We start from the raw sequence: 20,902 nt of genomic DNA, 5'->3' as shown, positions 1-20,902 counted from the left end.
CCGACGGAGAAGTGGGCGCGTCGGCGGACAAAATTTCTGACGTACGATCAGGTGACAGTGATGAAGCCTGACAGGGTGGCCAAAACTCTGCCTTGAGGAAGAACTTGAGGACAGAGTCCGAAGTTCAAGAGGGGCAGGCAAGTCTGGTTGGTCGCAACAGACAACACTGTGGGGAAAGGAAATCTGCGAAAAAAGGACACTAGTAGACGGAGTAACCCCATAGTCACCATCCGGTACACTGGGGCAAGGTACAGCGACAATACAGGTGAGTGCTTGGGGCGGCAAACGAACAAACTCGGCACAATAGAGACTGTCGCTTCACTAGACGCTCCTGTGGACTACGTCAGGAGCGTCTAGTGAAGCGGGGCAGTCAAGTTCAACGACACCGACCGAGCAGTCAATTACAGCGGAGTGGTCAGTCAAGAAATCGAGTCCAAGGATTACGTCATGAGGGCAGTGGTGAAGAACATGAAACAACACGGAAGTGTGGCGGCCAGCGACGCTCACGCCTGCGGTGCACATTTCAAGCACGGCCGGAGTTCCGCCGTCAGCGACTCGCACAGCGCGAGACTCTGGAGGTGTTAGCACTTTGTGCAAGCGTTCACGGAGATCAGCGCTCATGATACAAATATGTGCACCGGTGTCGATAAGGGCAGTAGCGGGTAGGCCATCCACTTCTACGGCAAGTTGGTTCTCGTGCGTGGGCAAGGTTAAAAGAGGCTTTGCAGGTCGTGGGTTAAATGCAGCGTCAGCTCCGGAAGCTGCATTGCTCAGTTTTCCTGGTAAGAGCGGCCAGAGGCGTGCGGCGATGAATAGCGGCGTGGCAGAGGTGACCGGGAACGACGATCGTGCGGAGAAGGTGAACGGCTGGAGCTGCGGGTTGGTACAGGAGCGTCTCGGAGCGGTGAGTTGTTACGAGCGGGAAACTGCAGGGGCCGATTGTCGTCGCGGCGAATGTCAAAAAATGAGCGAGAGATACCGGCAGTGACGGGAAATATGTCCAACGCCGTGGCAAGGAAAACATATGGGCTTATCGTCCTGGGTTCTCCACTGGGCCGGATCACGATAGCGGCGCAACGTTGCTGTATTTCTGTAAGGCGGAAGAACAGAACTGACCCGAGGTTGAGGCAGGGATGCAACAGGCTGGAGTCCTGCGTTAGCCTAGCTCTTGCCTCATGACGGCTTGGATTAAAGAGACTGTCGGCCGGGAATCGTCGGAAGGGCGTGCGAAATAGGAAGGTGGCGACGCCTGCCTCAATTTCACGACGAACAATGCGGACAAGGCTATCAGTGGTCGGTTGCTGATTGGGCGGCTCAACGTCCGCGCAGGATGATGTAGCGGCCGTGTTTGGAAGCTGCATGAACTGTTGGGCGATGCGGCGACTCTTCAGTGCTTCAAAACGCCGGCATTCCTTGATAATGTCTTCAACGGTCGAGCAGGCCTTAAAGACCAGCAAGTTGAAAGCATGATCAGCAATGCCTTTCAGGACGTGACTTACTTTGTCCGCCTCGGTCATGGTGGCATCAACTCGGCGGCAAAGGGCGATAACGTCAAGGATGTACGACACGTACGACTCCGTGGGAGATTGGGCGCGACAGGAGAGATATTTCGAAGCGGCGCTCTGGCGGCCAATTGGTTTGCCAAATAGGTCACGAAGCTTCTGCTTACATAGATCCCAGCTGGTCAGCTCCGTTTCGTGAGTGTCAAACCAGACACACGCTGTCCCACTGAGGTAGAAACCGACATTAGCGAGTGTCACTGTCGGGTCCCACCGATTGATGGTTGTGACGTGCTCGTAATTCCTAATCCAGTCATCAACGTCGACGTTGTCGGTGCCGCAAAAAGATCCTGGGTCGCGGGTTTCGATCAAGATCACTGGCTGGGGTGCCGGTGTTGCGGTTGAAGCAATATCCCCGCCTGTTGACATGGTGGAACTTGCCAGGACACGTCCGCTGCGGAGTTCCGTCTTGAGTAGTACCCCAGCACTTCCACCAAAATGTAACGGGAAACGGCATAACTGAAAATATATTTACAAAATATATACAGCGAGCTGTAGCACTGCCAAGATGGCGGAAAGACAAGCTCTTCAATCGTCGTCTTCTTTACCCAAATGTCAACGTCATCTTTATCCCATTGCGCGCAGTCTCGTAACAATATATATATGTATAATGCCACATAGCGTTTTGGGGAAAAGCGCACGGAGCAGACGAGAAAGTCGAGGATCCAACTGAACGGTTTGTAGCCAGGACACACAAACACACACACACACACACACACACACACATATATATATATATATATATATATATATATATATATATATATATATTATCACCCGGCAAGATACTGACCGTCACAGCAGCAGCCACTTCAAACTCGGGAGGGTATGCAAAGAAAGTATCGCATTAACAAACAGTTAATTTTCCCCATCACTTCATCTATATAAAAAGTGACGTAAGATAAAACAAAATTTCAGCAAATAACTAACCTTAGACGCTACAGATCCGGACCCTTTTGAGAGTTCAGGCTCCAAGAAAGTTAACTTGCACAAGAAATAGCACCAGCATTGGTTTATGCAATGGTAGTTGTAGTTGTTTATGCTATAGAACACGCGACAATCACGTGAATCATGTGAATGGAATTTAATGGTTGCAATTGCAAGAATTGAGAGAAAAGATAAAATACCAGTTTTCCTTACGAGATCATTCATTGGCCCCTGAGCATGGTTTGTGCAAACATCAATATCTCCATCGACCAACATTTCTTTAAGTGTCTACGATGGGGAGGTCGATTTGGCAGTGGCACAAAGTGACAAGATGTTGGTGTTTTTTTTTTGAGATATAGAATTAGTAGTAATGTGCTCCGTGAATCCTGTTTAACAGGTGATAGCTGCAATCTGATGGGGAACGTCATTCTAGTCTGCACAGTTCTAACTATAAACAGTTGGAACTGTAGGGCCCTAAAAGGCTTTTAAAAGATTGTGGGAAGGCCTTTTTTTTTATCTGAGCCGCTTTTTCTTATCAATAATAAAATAGAATAAACAGGTCCCGCCTTCCAGGCAGCTGATAAGGTTCCTCAGATATTATTTATTGTTAATAGCACTATCCATATCGGCGGCCTAGATCTCTCTGTTTGTAATTATTTGGATACTACGAAGGCTTCGCTCCATTTATTGGCTGAATTTTGCGCTACGAACGCTTTCCTTGCCTAAACCAAACTAATTACGTCGAACGCTTTAGGATTTTTGAAGTCGCGAACCTCTGGTCAGTCAGCTACGTTGGTGACAGGATTAGTCGAACGGTTTGGCAAAGCCCAGTTACGAAAACCTAACTCCATTGTGTGGACTACAAGTTATTCATTCGTTCAGCTGATTCCCTCAAGCGAGTCGTTCTCATGGTGAGCGTCATGATTTTGTTGCTACCAAGGCCAGTCGACTATGTCGACTCGGGGAGCATCACTGTCCAGTACTCCCTCAAAGCTATGTTCGCTCATCTCGCCTTGCTGAAATATAAAATCGTGTTTGATGTTCTTTTTTTTTCATTTTATTTCAGATATCCATTCTTAAAAGCCGTCATAGCGGATGGTGACCAAAAAGCGCCGTAAGTACAGATGCAGAGCACAGAATTGAACACAGGATACACCAAGAAACGTATATTTGGCATCCCCGTGTCTTTCATATCAGTTATTCGTACCTGTGTTGGAGGTGCACTATACATATAAAATGTCGAATACTTATTTTGTAATTTTCACCTACATTCAGTGCTGCATGTGCACCAATAATCCGTTACGGCGTTTTTGTGGATAGTGGGATTTCAAGAAAAAATATCTTAATTTATCGCGTGTATGGCATCACAATTCGCCGTAAAAGGATGGACGCGTTTGTGCAATAACTATGATGCACGTGAGGTTCCTTTGAAGCAGCGTAATATCTCATATATTGCTCTGCAAGTTCGTTTAAGATCGTTGTTTCTGGTGCGTCGGCTTTTCTTTTCAGAGGTTGCATTTCTTTGTGTGAGCTAATGCAGAGTGGAGAGGCCGAACTGCGCGAAGCTCAGGACAAAGTGAGCATGGACGACCCTTTCACCATACTGTTTACCTCGGTGAGTATAGCCTATAGTACAGATACGGTTTCGCAATAAAATTAACAAATGGAAGCCTGGCGCTCCATTCTTTTAGCTGCCATAATAATGGTCAACAGCAGATGAATCGTTTTATAATTTGGGATTGTTTAGCTGAAAAAAGTAAAGTGACGCTTGTTTAAGTGATTTTTGGGCTTCAGCTGTGTTCAGCAGTGTGGTTCGACTCTCTTGCGCGCTGGTTGCAAAACTTTCTTTAAAGAATTGAAGCGTTTGTATTGATTGAACTTCCGTTGTGAAATTACAGTTTCACAAAACTGTATCCATAGTTGTTACCATGCATGACTCTAGATCTGGAGGGCTTTTGGATAGTGAAACCCACACTGGGGTGGCCAGTTTATTTGGATATTTAGCGATTTATTTATCTTAATGCAATAGCAATACAAGTGAACCTCAGCCACACTGTATTGTAGTTCTCCATCTCACGAAAAATATGGCTCAATCTCGAAGGAAGTGCATCCTAACACAGCGTCTCGAAGCGATAGCTGGCATGAGGGAATAATTTGAGAAACTCGCACTTGATGCACGCGCCAGACGTTTCAGAGACCGGCTTTAACACGAGATAAACATGCGTGCGATCGTGGTCGATTGATTATAGCATTGGGCTGCTGTGGTGAAAGACAGACGTTGGATCTCACCACCGATCATGCATTTCTTTGTGGACTCATAGGCGCACTTCACCCTCTTTGGAGCTATCTAACAGCAAACTTGGGGTATGGTGAGCGTGCAGGAGCGAGTCAGAGTATGCATTCAATCACAAGTTCACAGGAGATAAGATGTCTAGAAACGTCACTCCGATAAATGAGTGTGCAATGTCGCCCGTGGCACGCGCGGCTGTCGAGACATTATAGCTATCACATTCTAAGTATGCCATCGCATACTCAGAGAGTTGCCGGCGCTAAGTTCTGGGCTAGATTTTTAATCTTCTCAACATAATAGGCTGGTAGTAACTAGAAGATAAAACGAGGCTAATCATTTGATACATAAATTTTTATGTGACCTTATTAGGTAACGCACGTACTCTGATGTTATTCGAAAGCGAAATGGACGAAGTGTAGACAAATATTTGTTCTACCCATGATTATAATGCTGATGAAGCGTGTTGCGAGCGGCCAGCGTAGACTCGAGCGCCATATTTATCTCTTGTGCCGTGAGAGAAAGATACCATGTCCTAAAGCAGGAAGGCAAATTAGCAGGTGCCTCTTACCGCCATATAGTTGCTTATGAAACTCAACGGAGAGCTTCTCGCAATGCAATTATTGTGACACCATAGGAATTATGAAAAAAGCACTGAATATTCTGCCAGTTCGGAAGGGTTCGCTTAGCAAGCAAAAAAATATCTAGGGACTTTACTGTCGCCGTAACGGGGGTGGGGGGTTTACGGGGGAATGATCTTTTGCTGAAGGGAGCATAGCCATTCATTGTCTTACGTAACGAACAGATTTAATTTTGAGGCAATTTAATTTCGAAGAATCGCAAGCGCCTGCTAACCATGTCGCCGAGCAAACTCGAGACTTCGAACGCACACGACAACGACGCTCTGCAAGCATACCCTCAATGACGTCGTTCTCTCCGTTGCATCCGAACGTGTGTGTGCCTCATAATTGAGAAATACTTTAATGAAGCCTCGGGATTAACCCAGTAATAAACACCGGGGCCGCACGTATCAGCTTCACTGATTAGCCATCTTCACGGAGTGGAAGGGCCGACGATTTTATTTTTACATTATTCGTTGCGATTCAACAGCGTTGCCTGATAGTTTTAGTCTTTCTGTGTTGCTAAAGTAGCCTCAAAACGTGGAAGCCAGTTTTTTTTCTTGCACAATATCCCGCCGTAAAAATGTCACGGAAATTCTTTATATGCATGTTGCTCAATCTAAACAATGTTTCAAAAGTGATCCTCGCGATACGTGCTTATTGTTTACATTCGAAATATTTATGGGCTCTGGGCAATGCTCTAGTACCACAGTTAAGAATTGTAACAAATTTCAAGATAACTTATGGAATATGTTACTGCACAACAAATCAGAAGAAAAATGACTTCCGAAAATAGAAATTGAGTATACACAATGTTATTAGACGCGACAAGACTCAAATAGAAATGCAGTACATCATTTCCTTAATGAATAAACATGCATACCGGCGGATCAAGACGACAAAACTGAAAGACTTACCTTTTATTTTTTTAATGAATTATGCCGTCCTAGTATTTGTTTTTTTTAATTGTTCGCCTTGCGATAGCCATTATATGGACACTCAAGGCGAATTTCGCGTTGCCGTGGGACTCTGCATACATTTAGATATATGTATGCTATATGCTTATGCATGCTGTATGTGCAGGTTATATTCCAACATTGTTCAGTCACTAAAGTTGCCCATAGCAGGTCTTACACTCTTGGCTAAATTATTATTCAAAATTTCGAGAATGGCAGCCCGCGCATACAAATGTCATGCAAAAAAAAAAAACATTCACAGCGCATGCCTTTATTCTTAAGTCTCCTCAGACTATTAAATATTAAAAGTACAAAACAGTATCAGTGCTCAAACCTGAAAGTGATGTAATCTTACTGGGGCGGCTCTTCACGGGCAGCGTAGTGACACCGGTGCGATGTAATTACAGGCCCTACATGGCGGGTTAAAGCTTTTCATTGTGCCAGAAGGTTTGGGACACCCGCGCATGTCGCGTCCGCTTTGGTCGGATCCGCGTAGAGTTTGAACTCCGTCTGAGAAGTTTAAGCGCATCGCAAAACATTGCTTTCGCAGTCAGTGCTTCGCCCTTCCGGCGATACTGCCAGTTTTCTTTTTTTACCCTGATGATGTAAGTCACTATCAGATCAAGCACTGAGCACTAGCGGTGCTGTTAGCCGCAATACATGCAATGTGTTCGTAAGGAAATTGTTTTCCAGGCCTAATCAATCAGGTACTTCAATCAATCAGTACCTAACGAGCCCTAAACAATTGTCACATCCCAGCGTCCAGCGCATCTGACGTAGCGCACAGTGGGAGTAAATGTATACGAAACTCCGCGGCAACAAAAACAGCAACACAAATCACCGTCGTTGGCCAGTCGATGAGCTATACACAGAAAGCGCAAAAGTCTTCACTGCTATCATATTGATGCCAGAAAAATCAAAATCACCTGATCAAAAAATTTGATCCTCAATCTTCTAAAGCGCTTAGTAAAGGCACAAACGAATGCTCTGTTTAGCGAGCCTATCCCCTTCATACTTCGCCGTTATTACGATATCAATTATAAGGACACTCAATTTTCGCCGTCGTCGCCGCCGTGATGTTCTGTATAAACTCCAAGTGCTGTAAAATCGCGGCCGCGCGATGTATGCTGTAGATGCGAGCGAAGGCTTGCGAATGTGAGCCGAGAAGTATGATGGCTTGATGCGGCGGTGCCTTCTCGCGCTCGCAAGGAAGGAAGGCGGGGAGGGTGGGCGCCGTCTTCACGTCCCCAAAGGAGGGCACTAGCGGGGAGATGTGCGTTAGATTAGGGAGATGTGCGCTAAGAAGTGGGGGGAGGGGGCATGTCAGTGTGCATCTCCTCTTCTACTTTAGCTGAGGTGGTTGAGCGCGGCTTGGAGGCAATCTGCGCTGGGGTCGAGGGCTGACCGGCAGGACGTAGCTGACGCCTTCTCGTGCGCCTAGCCCGCGTTGAAACGAGAGGCAGCACGAAGGTGAATTCGCTTGCCGCTGCTGCCGCTCTTGATCCGGCCAGCGTTCTGACGGCGAGTGTCCGCGGTCTTCGAACGAGATGTGTTTATGTTTGTCTTTCCATGCGTGACAACGGATTTGGTAATTTATACTTATTACTGTTTTAGCGCAGAATGTACAAAAACAGTATTAAATACGGATTACCATCTAGCCCGAACCAACCCTTTGCTTTGTTAATTTAGTTCGTAAGGGAATGTTTGCAGCAGCTTATGCACCTTATAAGAGGACTAACCTTATTCAGCTTTCTAAAAATTTGCTATCGCAATCAATGCTTTGCCTGTCGACCAAAACTTGGACTTTTATTTCATGACCTTAAGATTGTCATCGTGTTTTACAAAGTGCAATTAGAAAGTATTTTGTTAAAAATTCTTTAAACGAGCACAGGGCTGAGACTCTGAATGACTTTGTCGCTCGCGTATTGTAGTTAATGTTGTTGCTTTTTCAGAAATCGATGCCTATAGCTTCTGACTTTCAGCAGACACCCACCATTCCAAATTGACAACTTTATTGAATTTTCTGCAATAAATAACCGCACAAACGATTCTACGCCCTTATAATACCATTACTGAAGCATTCGCTAGCCATGCAAAGAAATATACACAAAGAAAGCACTTCCACAGTCCGCAGTTGCTTCCAGCTCCCCACTTCAGGAGCACCAGTTGCTGATGACATAACATCCCCGGTTTATGTTTGCAGGGAACAACCGGGTCTCCAAAGGCTGCTGCACTCAGTCATCACAACTTCGTCAACAATGTTGTGGCATACCACTTCAGGAACAACTTCAGAGAGGTAAGCATTTGGCACATTAGAGCTTCTGCTGCACTACAAACTGAATCGAAACAATGTGGTTCTGAGACACCTGCATTCGCTATTTCGATAATATGTTAGCCGTAATCGCGTTCAAATGATTTTCTGGTGACTTTATGTACGCTCTCGGATATAGTCTTTCCAGAAGTAGTTCACTCGAATTACTAAAAATGAAAGGAGGGCGGTTACGAAGCCGACTGGCGCATTGCATCACATATCTATTTCATAACTTTGGTGGATTCACCATCACACTAAATAATCATCCGTTTGTGCTTAGACACATACCCCTGCATACTCAGGTACTGCTATAAGGTTTTTGCACCATGATCAATTTTACCCTGTTCTTTGAAGTCTGAACATTTTATAAAGAAATGGCGGCGTAACATTAACCATCACAAGGAGAGTGGCGATTATCGTGTTACTGGGTACATGGGTGCAAAAAAATTGTTGTACACAATAGGAGCTCGCACTTTACCGTGATGACAAAAGCCGTAGTAATCAAAACTCGCAGATCATACGCAGCACTGGAATGTAAATGACGGAAAGTAATTTGAGTTAGCCAAGAAGCAGCAGTAGGGAAATAAAAAAAAAGAGTCTCGTCGGCTGCAGCTGTTAGCTGCCTGCGTCATGAAGACGGAGATGGTGTACGATATTTGTCGAGGGAAGACTGTTGATGAGTGGTTCACGTAAAAATAATTAGGAGAAATATTTAAACGCATTTTGAGTTTGATACCAATTGTGTCACAGTGGCACGTCCGTTTTGGCGGATTGGCCAAGTATGGGCTAAAAGCCATTGGTACATACCCAGTTGAAGACACCCCGTGCAGAAGTTGTATGTTCGAGAAATACCCAGCGGAACCATACACAGTAACCTACATTGTCCAATAGACCAGCCAGCAGCAAGTTCTTTAGAACAGATACCTAGTGGCCGAAGTTGTCTTTGTCGTCTTCAGCAGCAGCAGCAGCCTATATTGATGTCCTCTGCAGGACGAAGGCCTCTCCCTGCGATTTACAATTACCCCTGTCTTGCGCTAGCTGATGCAAACTTGCGCCAGCAAATTTCCTAACTTCATCACTCCACCTAGTTTTCTGCCGTCCTCGATTCCGCTTTCCTTCTCTTGGTATCCATTCTGTAACTCTAATCGTCCACCGGGTATCCATCCTACGCATTACATGGCCTGCACAGCTCCATTTTTTTCTCTTAATATCAATTATAATATCGGCTACCCCCGTTTGCCCTCTCATCCACACCGCTCTCTTCCTGTATCTCAACGTTAAGCCTAACATTTTTCGTTCCATCGCTCTTTGTGTGGTCTTTACTTGTTCTCGAGCTTCTTTGTTAACCTCGAAGTTTCTGCCCCATGTGTTAGAACCGGTAGAATGCAATGATTGTACACGTTTCTTTTCAACGACAGTGGTAAGCTCCCAGTCAGGATTTGGCAATGCCTGCCGTATGTACTGCAACCCAATTTTATTCTTCTGTAAATTTCTTTCTCATGATCAGGTCCCTTTTGAGTAAATGACCTAGATAAACGTACTTCTTTAGAGACTCTAGAGGCTGACTGGCGATCCTGAATTCTTGTTCCCTTGCCAGGCTATTGAACATTCTCTTTGTGTTCTGCATATTAATCTTCAACCCCACTCTTACACTCTCTCGGTTAAGGTCCTCCATAATTTGTTTTAATTCATCCCCGTTGTTGCTGAATAGGACAATATCATCTCCAAACGGAAGGTTGATGAGATATTCGCCGTTGATTCTCAGTCCTAAGCCTTCCCAGTCTAAAGACATGAATACATTTCTAGCAGGCAGTGAATAAATAGCATTAGAGAGATAATGTCTCCTTGACTGACCCATTTCTTGATAGGTAACTTTCTGCTTTTCTTGTGGAGAACCAAGGTAGCCGTGGAATCTTTGTAGATATTTGCCAAGATATTCACGTATGCCTCTACTCCTTGATTGCGCAGTGCCTCTATGACTGCTGGTATCTCTACTGAATCAAATGCCTTTTCATAATATATGAAAGCCATACAGAGAGGTTGATTGTACTCCGTAGATTTCTTGATTTTCTAATTGATGACATGAACATGATACATCGTAGAATATACCTTCCTTAAGCCTGCGTGTTCTCTTGGTTGACTGAAGTCAAGTGTCGCCCTGATTCTACTGGAAATTATCTTCATGAATATTTTACACATAATGTGTCTATAATTAAATTCTTTAACATCTCTCTTTTATGAATTAGTTTAAGGTTGGCGTTCTTCCAGCTGTCTCGAATACTCGAAACTTGAATTCGTGAGGCATGCGTATAAAGATCCGCAAGCTTTTAAAGCATGCTTAAATGCTCCATCTTTGATTAAATCTACTGTTATTCCATCTTCTCCAGCAGCTTTTACCCTGGTCATGTCTTTCAAGGCCCTTCGAACTTCCTAGATAGTTATACACTGAGCCTCAATATCCTGCGCATCACTACTTCGAATGAAAGTAGCTTGGCTGCTCTGGGTACTGTAAAGGTCAATATTGAATTCTTCCGCTACATTTACTATGTCATCGAGATTGCTGATGATATCACCCTGCTTATCTTTCAGTGCATACGTCTTGCCTTGTCCTATGCCGTGTTTTCTTCTCACAGATTTCAGGCTGCGTCCATATTTTACGGCTTCCGCAATCTTTCCCACGTTATAATTCCGAATATCCCTTACTTTCCTCTTGTTGATCAGTTTTGACAGTCCAGTGAATTCTATCTGATCTCTTGAGTTTGACACTTTCATGCTTTGGCGTTTCTTTATTAGGTCCTTTGTTACTTAGGAGAGCTTACCTACTCGTTGCCTTGGTTCCTTACCTCCCATTTCAACTGCTGCTTCTGCGATCAGCCTAGTTACAGGTTTCATTCATTATCTTCTGTTATCATCATCTTTATGTTCTACAGCTGCATATTTGTTTGCGAGCACCAGCCTAAATTGCCCTGCTTTTGCCCGTACCGCATCTTGGTCGGCCTGTTTCTTCTTGACTAAGTTTACTTTTTTCTCTCTTCAAAGTGAGAGAAATCCTAGACCTCACTAACCTATGGTCACTGCACTTTGCCCTACCTAACACGTCTACATCCTGCACTATGCTGGGATCGGCAGAGAGTATGAGATCTATTTCATTCCTTGTCTCTCCATTAGGGCTTTTCTAGGTCCACTTCCTGTTGCTGCGCTTCCTGAAGAAGGTATTCATTATTCGGAGCCTATTCGCTTCCGCGAATTTTACCAACATCCCTGCTCTAGTGTTACTAGAATCAATGCCGTAGTTGCCATTTGCTTGCTCACCAGCCTGCTTTTTCCCACCTTTGCACTGAAGTCGCCCATGACTACAGCATACTGACTTTGCACCTTTCTCATCGCTAATTCAACATCTTCATAAAACTGTTGTATTTCTTCACGATCGTGACTGGAGGTTGGGGCGTAGGTTTCTATTACCTTCATTCTATGCCTCCTGTTCAGCTTTATTACGACGACTGCTACCCGCTCATTAATGCATGCAGAATCCATCAATGTTGCCCGCTATGTCCTGATGGACTAGAAATCCTACCCCGAATTCTCCCTTATCTGGAATACCTCTGTAGCAGAAGACGTGGCCATTAGTCAGCACTGTATAAGCCTCATCAGTCCTTCTAACTTCAATAAGGCTCATAATATCCCAGGCAATGCCTAATCGTGAAATAGCCCTGCTAAGCTAGCCTCACTCGAGAGGGTGCGCGTGTTGAACGTAGCCAGGTTCATTTTCCAGTGTCGGCCTGTCCGGATCCAGATATTCTTAGCCCCTTCTGCCGCGTCGCAGGTCTGACCGACGCCTTGGTCAGGTGCTCCGCAGCCACTGGAGACTGAGGGCCATGGGTTAATTGCAGGAGTGATGCGGTGGTGGCGTGGAACAGAGCTAGAACACCGGCCTTCTTATAGGAAGGTCGTAAGTTCGAATCGTCCTCAATCGACTACATTTTAAGGCATAGAGTGACGCCTGACACCGGCAAAAAATATTGCCGAGCTAGTGGGGCTATACTAGTCTAGGTGCAACCAAAATAGGAAGGCCCACTAAGCTTCAACAATGTCACTGGCTCACCAGAACAGCAATTGGCCTCCCTGGTGCGGTATTCGGCCACTACTTCATGACTCCTGCAAAAGTCTATATATATCCACAAATGTGTCGGGTGAGGAAACTACAATCAAAACTAAACTGTGGGAAGCGCGAAGAAAACATTGCTCTAAAGCCTTCGTCTGACCAGCTGGCATGCACAGAAATACGTGACACGAGAGTTTGACAGCGCAGCTCTAAAATATATTTGATGCTGTTTCTGTGCCGTCTACGACAGCTAGCATTATGTTTACATGACACAAAAAGCCGCCAGGAAAGTTAATTTGTATCCATGAATGAGTCAGGCCTAGCCTTTCCAGTGAGGTGTTAGCCACGGTACAAACCAAACCCCTTTTAAGCACCCACCGGTGTGCGAAAGTGCTAAAGGGGCAAAACATTTCGAACTAATCACAGAATGACATCACTATAAAATTAGGTCGCCTCGCGAACCTGCCGGGTTGACTCAGTCAGCTAAGGCGTTGCGCTGCTGAGCACGAGGTCGCGGGATCGAATCCCGGCCGCGGCGGACGCATTTTGATGGAGGCGAAATGCGAAAACGCCCGTGTGCTTGCGTTGCAGTGCACGTTAAAGAACCCCAGGTGGTCAAAATTAATCCGCAGCCCTCCACTACGGCGTGCCTCATAATCAGAACTGGTTTTGACACGTAAAACCCCAGAAAGAAGTAGGTCGCCTCGCGAATCTGCTGTCGCAAAAACATTTTCGGATCCCCCAAGCACAAGTGATGTTAGACATGGTTATCGGATCGATGGGTGGCTTGCACTCTCCTTTGATTTGGAAGCTACACAGGGGAGACGGCAAGGGGGCGCGAGGGAAGCTGGCCCCGCCAAAGCTTGAACTTCTTGGCTGCGAGACGGCTCGTGGCGGCCGCGGTATCTACGGAACGCCTTTATTCTCGGAGGCCACGTTCAGCAGACGCAGCAACGCGCAGCTGTCGTGTATAGGGCGGCAGCTTCTTCTGTCTTTTTGAGATCGTGACATATAGTTTTCACTTATTTACTTGAAACCGGCAATAACTGTACTACTGAGAATGGTGTCGGAATCCCGAAATCAGACAATTGCTGTTGGTGGACCCAGTTGCTCGCGTTGTCGCTGGATGACGATGCATTACGAAGGAGCAAGCGATATTTCACTGCTTTTGACACGAGATTGTAAATTCCCTGCTGCATGCAGTGCAATAATGTTTGGCTCGCATGTGCACAGGAGCCTTTTAACCGACCGGCAACATTTTCTTACTATGTTCAAAAAGTGTTTCAGGGCCCCTTTAGGTGTGTGCCAATGGTAAGCTTACCCGCAACAAATGCTACGGCAGATCATTTTAGATTCATTTTACCGGTTTCATCCTATTCTAAAATTATGGGAGCAACTCACAATCCCGAAAATTAAGACATCCTGAAATTGAAGCCATTCTATTTTTTCGAATTGACTAAAGCTACACCGGAAGTACGCGCGAACAACCCAGCTGTTTTTAAAGATACGGCGGATTCACAAGCAGAAAGCACTTCCATAACCACATTCCGCGAAGCTTGGCACTACCTACCAAATTTAGTTCTTAAGATACCTACAGAGTTGCTTCTTATGCAGGGTGTCCCAACTATCATGCACCAAGATTTAAAAATAAGCAAATGGCACGTAGCTGGACAGAACCAAGATAATCTTGCTTGCCGTTATTTGGAGATACTCAGATTCTCTCTTCCATTCCGCAAATTACGTAATTAGTCTTAACTAATTAATCAACTACTCAAACATTGTAATTAGATCAGAAGTGTCAATGAGAAAATTGTAGACCAACATGAAAAAATGTGGATAGCTTGTACTAGTGGTGCAAGGCTGGAGTAAACAGCAGAGCTGGTGATCGACATAGCTTTTTTCAGGTACACTAGGCTTGGTTAGGTCTTGTTAGGAAATGCTAAGTGCTGCTAGACACCGTATTCCGAATCGGCTCGCCGCCGAAGCACAGATTCTCGCTTGGCCGCGCGACGCGCTTCAAGATGAGCGGCTTCTTCGGGTGTCCGGATTTTCTTTGGTCGTACCATGTCAAGGCTACATGTACTCGCCATAGAGTCAACGAGAGTTCTGCCGCAGTCGGGGCGGCTCCGACCTTTTATCTCCCGGTGACGTCCCGACTAAGCTCCACCTCCACACTTGCCGGGCAAAGCTATACAAATTCCACACAACCCGGGAACCGTGTTGGCGCACAGTGACTTCATTGTTTTTGGCTCCGCCTACCCGGCGGAGCGAGGCGGTTTTGGCGGGAGCCGAAGTTCTGGTGAGGTCACGTGATTCCTCGGCGGGCGCGCGGTGTCGGTGTGGCTAGGCGAAGCTAGAGTTACTGTATATGCTCCCTTTGGGGAGCAATATTGCGCATCTGATTGAACACGCCGTTCGCGCCCCTATTCGCCAAATCTCGTCACATGCGCAAAAACCATCCTTTTGAGCCAAAGCCAACTTCACAGCTGCGCCTGCACCATAGAGTTTCTATGGCCCGCACTACCGCCCACCGCGCCACCTGGCCTTCGCGCAATGAAGGAGCAAGCACACTCGGCAGCTGAGCCGCGCCGTATCCTCCATTGGAGAGGAGTGGCTTTGCTGCTTAACACGGATGCGTCGGCGGGCAAGATGGCGGACCTATGCGTAACTCTGCTCCCGTAGGGAGCATATACACTAACTCTAGGCGAAGCACGTGCGTGGTAGCTGGGAAGGTCGACGTGAAGAGCTTGTCGAAGTGATGGCATGCCTAGGCGAAGCGGCGGAGCAGCTATGCCAGCTGGTTGCTAAGGGACGCGAAGTGACGTCATGGCAAGATGGAGCAGGTGCGCGGTCGTAGCAGCTGGCGTGACGGCGGAAGAGCGTTTCCGAAGCTAGGCGAAGCGAGGCGCAGCTGTGCCAAGTGGTTGCTAGGCAACGCCTGGTGGCGTTGTCGCCACGCGCAGTTCCTAGTCTATGCTACGCGGCGCAACGAAGACCTTAAAGGGACACTAAAGAGAAACCGGAAGTTCAGCTTTAATGGTAGATTATCCTATCACGATCACATACATACCATTCTTAATGCGAACAGAGGTTTAATAAGCCAGAAAATAGTGAAAAACTGAAGGATAGGTGCCGACGCCCCTTCGAATTTCCCGCACTACACGTTCGTGACGTCGGAGATCACAAACGCAGCCCGGCCGCGATTGGTCGAGAATGATTTATCGCTTTTAATAAAACGCAAAATTAAATACACCCTAAATGTACATAAACAGCGTTTGCCAACTTTTTAAGCCGTTTCAAGCGAGGACGTACAACTTTAGCGCAAAATTAAATAAGTAATAAAAAATGGCGTGGCGCTACATGCGGTCGTGATAGTTTCGTAGTTTTGTTTTTCCTCCATGCATCATCGCACGCGCCTGTTCCGCTCTACAGTGTTGCAGTGTTTGGTTGCGTGTTGCGTGGCTCGCAAAACGTTGACTTCGCGGGAAACAGCCAGAAAATGCCTCGTGTGTGTAGTGTTGATGGCTGTATCAACGGCGCAAGGCGCTTGCTCAGGGGCAGCGGCAGTGTTGACCCGACTGTGTCCTTTCATGTGGTGCCGCGCGATGAGCCCCGGCGTTCGCAATGGCTCAGTGCTCTGCCCATGATAAAATGGCAAAAGAGCCAGATAAACCGATTGTGTGCTCTCTGCATTTCTCGCCTTCCGATTATGTGTACAATCCTGCCCTCGGAAAATATCTTGGCGTGCCCCAGAGTCGAGTCCTTTCTCGAGCAGCTATCCCATCAATGTCGCCTTCATCAAATCCCCCACTGATGCCCCAGCAGCAGCAAACTGGCGGCTCGGTGAGTGCTAAATGTCATTAAAAAAGCCACGAAAAAACCATACCGAGTACGCGCGCAACTTTCTTCGCTTGTTCTGTCGGGAACATCGTCACCGGGCGGACCGGCTGCCTCGCCTTCCGTCGACGAAAACGAGGCTTCGCTTCCGTCGGCGCGGCCGGCTGCTCACCGCCATCGTACGCGGAAACACCTACCGCACGAGCACAAAGGATCATTTCGTGTTCCGTTTCTCTGAAGTCGCTCAAATGCAGTCCTGCTTCCCTGGCGAGCTCTGCGTTGCAAGGTTCAGCGTCAGCAACTCTATCCATCGCGTCCACAGAACACCTTAGCAAAAGTCGCAGCGACCGCAAACGCAGCGGCCATGCTGGAGCGAGCGCCTCGGCCGTTTACGCAAGCGGTGACGCATCATGGCGTCCTCTGATTCGCTGAGAGCAATGAAATCCGTGACGACACTGCTTTAGCGCCGAATCTGGGGTGAGAGAAATTGAGGAAGAGATATTTGGTCTTGTTTTACGAATTTCTCCGCTAATAACTCATATTTTTGCACCCAACAAAAACTGCACGCGTTCCTGAAGGTCCCTCTTTTATTCCAGCTAAACTTCCTGTTTCTCTTTAGTGTCCCTTTAAACAGCTCCGCTCGCGCAGCAACAGAAAGCTGTATGGGGAGTTTTTCATGTTCCTCTACAATTTTCCCATTGACACTTTTCATCTAATTATAGTATTTGAGTAGTTGACTAATTTATTGAGACTAACTGCGTCATCAGCCGGAACGCAAAATATAATCTGAGTATCTCCAAGCGTTGTCAAACAACATTACTTTTGTTCTGTTGAGCTACGTGGCATTTGATATTTATAAAGGTTGGTGCATGATAGTTGGGACAGCCTGTATACGCAGACCTTCCGTAATGAAATGTGCTAGGTGCGATCGTGCTCAAACAAGCTGGTGAATCTATGTGCCGTAGTTCACTTCGTCGGCAATCATTTCCAGCGCGCCAGAGAGCTTCATTTTGCTGTTTGAGCGAAAGAGGTGGTTAGAAGTAGTTCTAGACGTTAAATACATCATAAATAAGATGTTAAGAGGAGAATGTGCGTAAAGCGCAAAGAATCGACCTTCAAAACAGCCAAATAATACAAGAAGAATTATGCGGTAATTCCCGAACAGTTTTCAGTCTGTGTTTAACATTATTACTGCAGAAGCAATCAGGCAAGCTTCAGCGGTTGTGTAGCTGTAGCAGAATTATGAGGGCTACGCTGCCGTTCCGGGTTCGATGTCACGTCGGTGCTCATATTTTCAAGTTAGTTCTTTTGCGGTTCTTTTTTTTTCAGACGTGGCTAAAGCATTTTCGCAATGTAGATCTGACAATGAAAAACGACAACAAGGGGCGCCGCCTCACTACCACTCGACAAGCCCATCAATCGCACGAGTTTATTGCACCATGTTTATTCCGCTGTTTTCACGTCTGCTCTCTTCCACGCATAAGAACAGTACGCTTATTCCGTTTTTTTAAACTTGTGATCTCTAGCACCTGTAAAAACAGCGCGATAAACTTCCCATGTACATCTATCAGACCTGATGGCCCTATGGATGTGGCTGTCCGGCAGCAGTGAGGACGCACTGATTGATGTCATTCCGGGACAGGCGATGCGGTCCCCGCGCGCGGAGGGGAGTACAGCCAAGGCGTGGAGAGGACGAAGGCAATGGTATGCAACAAGACGATAACGAGGAGAGCCAGGAATCAACGGCGGCAACGACGCAACGCCGACGAGGCCGACGACAGCTAAACCTGACCTCCGGCCAGCCGCCACCGTCTTCGCACCTGGAGCCACAACCGAGATTAACGATGAGAAAGTCAGCACCCAGGCCAGCGCCTCTTCCCTTGACGACTACAAACTAGTGATGCGGCCGCGAAGTGGACTCGACGTGGGCAAGCTTGCGCCGTGCGAGCTGTCACTGGCTGTCCTACAGGCCACAAACACGACGTGGCGACTAGCAAACCTTCGACTAAGGATCGACCAAAACCAAAACACGGAAACCGTGAGCACTCCCACCAAGGAAATGGCCATGAAATAAATCGAAGTGAGCAAGATCAAGGTCGGAGAAACAGAACACTTGGTGGAAATGTATGGACTGGCGCCCGACGACGCCATGAAGGGAGTGATTAAAGGTGTGCCAACGTGACTGACTATCCAAGAGATCAAGGAGAACATAATGGAGGACGGATTTGAAATATACACGGTAAGAAGAATGGGAAAGGATTCGACAACAGTCATTCTAACGTTCTCGGTACCCGACGTGCCGCACTACCTCTGACTGTACGGGAGCGAAGTATCGCTACAGCTTCCATATGAAGACCGTGCCCGTCTGCTGGGTATGCTGCCTGCCCACGGCCGGGAACGCGAGCCTGCCACGAGTGCGGCGCGCGAGACTCGGCTCCAGGCCACACCTGTCTGGCGAAATGTACGCTGTGCGGAGGAGGTCACGTCACAGGTACGAAAGAATGCCCGGAACGCTTCATTACGCCTTACATCATCCGGCAACGAGAGCGGCAGAAGAAGCAGCAGCAACAGGCACTGTCGACGCATCTGTCCAGGCGAGACCAGACTGCGAGCAGTGGACAGAGGGGCCGGTCGGCAACGCCAGGAGGAGGTGTAAGAAGCACATCCAGATACACTACCAGGAACCGAAGCAGTACAAGGATGAAAAGATCAAGTTCGAGAGCCAGGACCCCGTCACCGGCGAGGAACGACGCGCACAGACAGGTGGGTTGGGCAGGGACACCTTCATCGCAGATAAGAGTCAATTCCCCCAGCTATGTCAAGAAGATAGAAAAGTCACTGCGAGGAATGTGAACAACTGAAAAAGTTGATAGAGACAGAGCGCGCAAATAGGAAACCAAAACAAACCGATAGCGAAACAGACGGAACAATTACACAGGCAAGACGAGATGACTAAATCACTGCTAACCAAAATGGAAACTGCAGAAAGAGGCAGGAGGAAACGAGCGTGAAGCGTAAACTAGCCAAGCTGGACACTCAGCTTGAGACGCAGAGCCTACAAGAGGGGGAGGGAGAACCACGGTGGGCCCGGCCCCTACAAGAGGTCAGCAACACGGTGGCGCAACTCAACATGCCAAATGGCGCAGCTAGCAGCTCAACTGGAGTAAGTTTGCTCAGAGATGGCAAAGACCAGTATGAAGGGTAGCAAAGTAGAAGTCAACGTCAACGAACTCATTTTCGAAAAAAGGAAGGACGCCCCGTACACCAAACCAGGTATTGAAGTGCACCGTTGGGGCAGCAGCCTGGACCTGATCAAAGATGGCCCAGCGAACTAAGATTAGGCGGAAAGAAGACACGATGATTCTACAGTGGAATTTACGTGGCTTAAGGAACAAGGCGGGTGAGCTGCAACAACACGTGGATTCACTCGAGAACAAACCAGACGTGATAGTATTACAAGAGATAAACCAACGACCCAGATTCCCTGGATATGTAACGCATGTGGATACGACGGAGAAAGGGACGGCAGCATTCGTACGCAATTGTATAACGGCAACCCAGCACCTGACGGCACAGCGGGGATGCGAACACACCCTCGCAGAGCTGCACTGTAGAGGCATAGGAAACACGGAGAACGTGTTTATACTGAACATGTCTTGCAGGCCGACCAAAAAAGGAATATACATGGCGGGAACGATACAGGGCGCAGTGAGCAAGGCAGGCTCCCGGCCGCTGCTCGTACTGGGATTTCAACGCCCCTCACACGACATGAGGATATCGGTTCTGTTCGAAGAGAGGTACAGAACTAGCACAATTGAAAGAACAGCACAACTTGACCTTACTCAACGAGCCCGACACCCCCACCCGCATGGGCACGAGCCCGACCAGGGACACCACGCCGGACCTCTCGCTTCTGATGGGGACTGTGGACGCCTCATGGCAAAACGTGGGAACGAATCTGGGGTCGGACCACGACGTAATCAGGATCACAATCAGAGGTCCCACCCCCGAAGGCAAGGACGGGCACGGCGAGGATTACCAATTGGGATAAGCTGAAAAAGTAGCAAGAAGAGTGATCGGATGAAGAAGAAGGGACAATAAGACAGACGTACGAGACCTGCGAGAAACAGCAGCTCGCTATCGTGGAAAAACACACGAAAAAGATCGCGACGACTCACCAAAACCCCCATGTAGACGCGAGACTGGCACACCTGTGGGAAGCGAGAAGCAGCCTAACCAAGTGCTGGAAAAGGCAGACACAACATGTTACGCAAGCGGGGACGGGAAATGAACGACAAGGTGG

The 20,902-nt window shown here is 47.4% G+C and overlaps 1 protein-coding gene across 17 annotated transcripts in view; it reads left to right on the top strand.

Annotated features, from left to right (window-relative positions):
- The window catches only part of LOC119458481 (medium-chain acyl-CoA ligase ACSF2, mitochondrial), a 574,759-nt gene that overhangs the window by 218,123 nt on the left and 335,734 nt on the right, over positions 1 to 20,902 (top strand). For all 17 annotated transcript variants that reach the window (XR_007468047.1, XR_007468045.1, XM_049671251.1 and 14 more), the window contains 3 exons: positions 3,553 to 3,600; positions 3,996 to 4,101; positions 8,553 to 8,645. Coding sequence is in view for 15 of the 17 variants with exons in the window: in XM_049671251.1 (XP_049527208.1) it covers positions 3,553 to 3,600; positions 3,996 to 4,101; positions 8,553 to 8,645 (247 nt within the window). In the remaining 2 variants the exon portion in view is untranslated. The remainder of the gene's footprint in view (positions 1 to 3,552; positions 3,601 to 3,995; positions 4,102 to 8,552; positions 8,646 to 20,902) is intronic.

Source organism: Dermacentor silvarum, chromosome 7 (assembly GCF_013339745.2).
Source record: "Dermacentor silvarum isolate Dsil-2018 chromosome 7, BIME_Dsil_1.4, whole genome shotgun sequence".
In the NCBI taxonomy this organism is placed as follows: domain Eukaryota; kingdom Metazoa; phylum Arthropoda; class Arachnida; order Ixodida; family Ixodidae; genus Dermacentor; species Dermacentor silvarum.
This window is presented reverse-complemented; position numbering and strand designations above follow the sequence as displayed.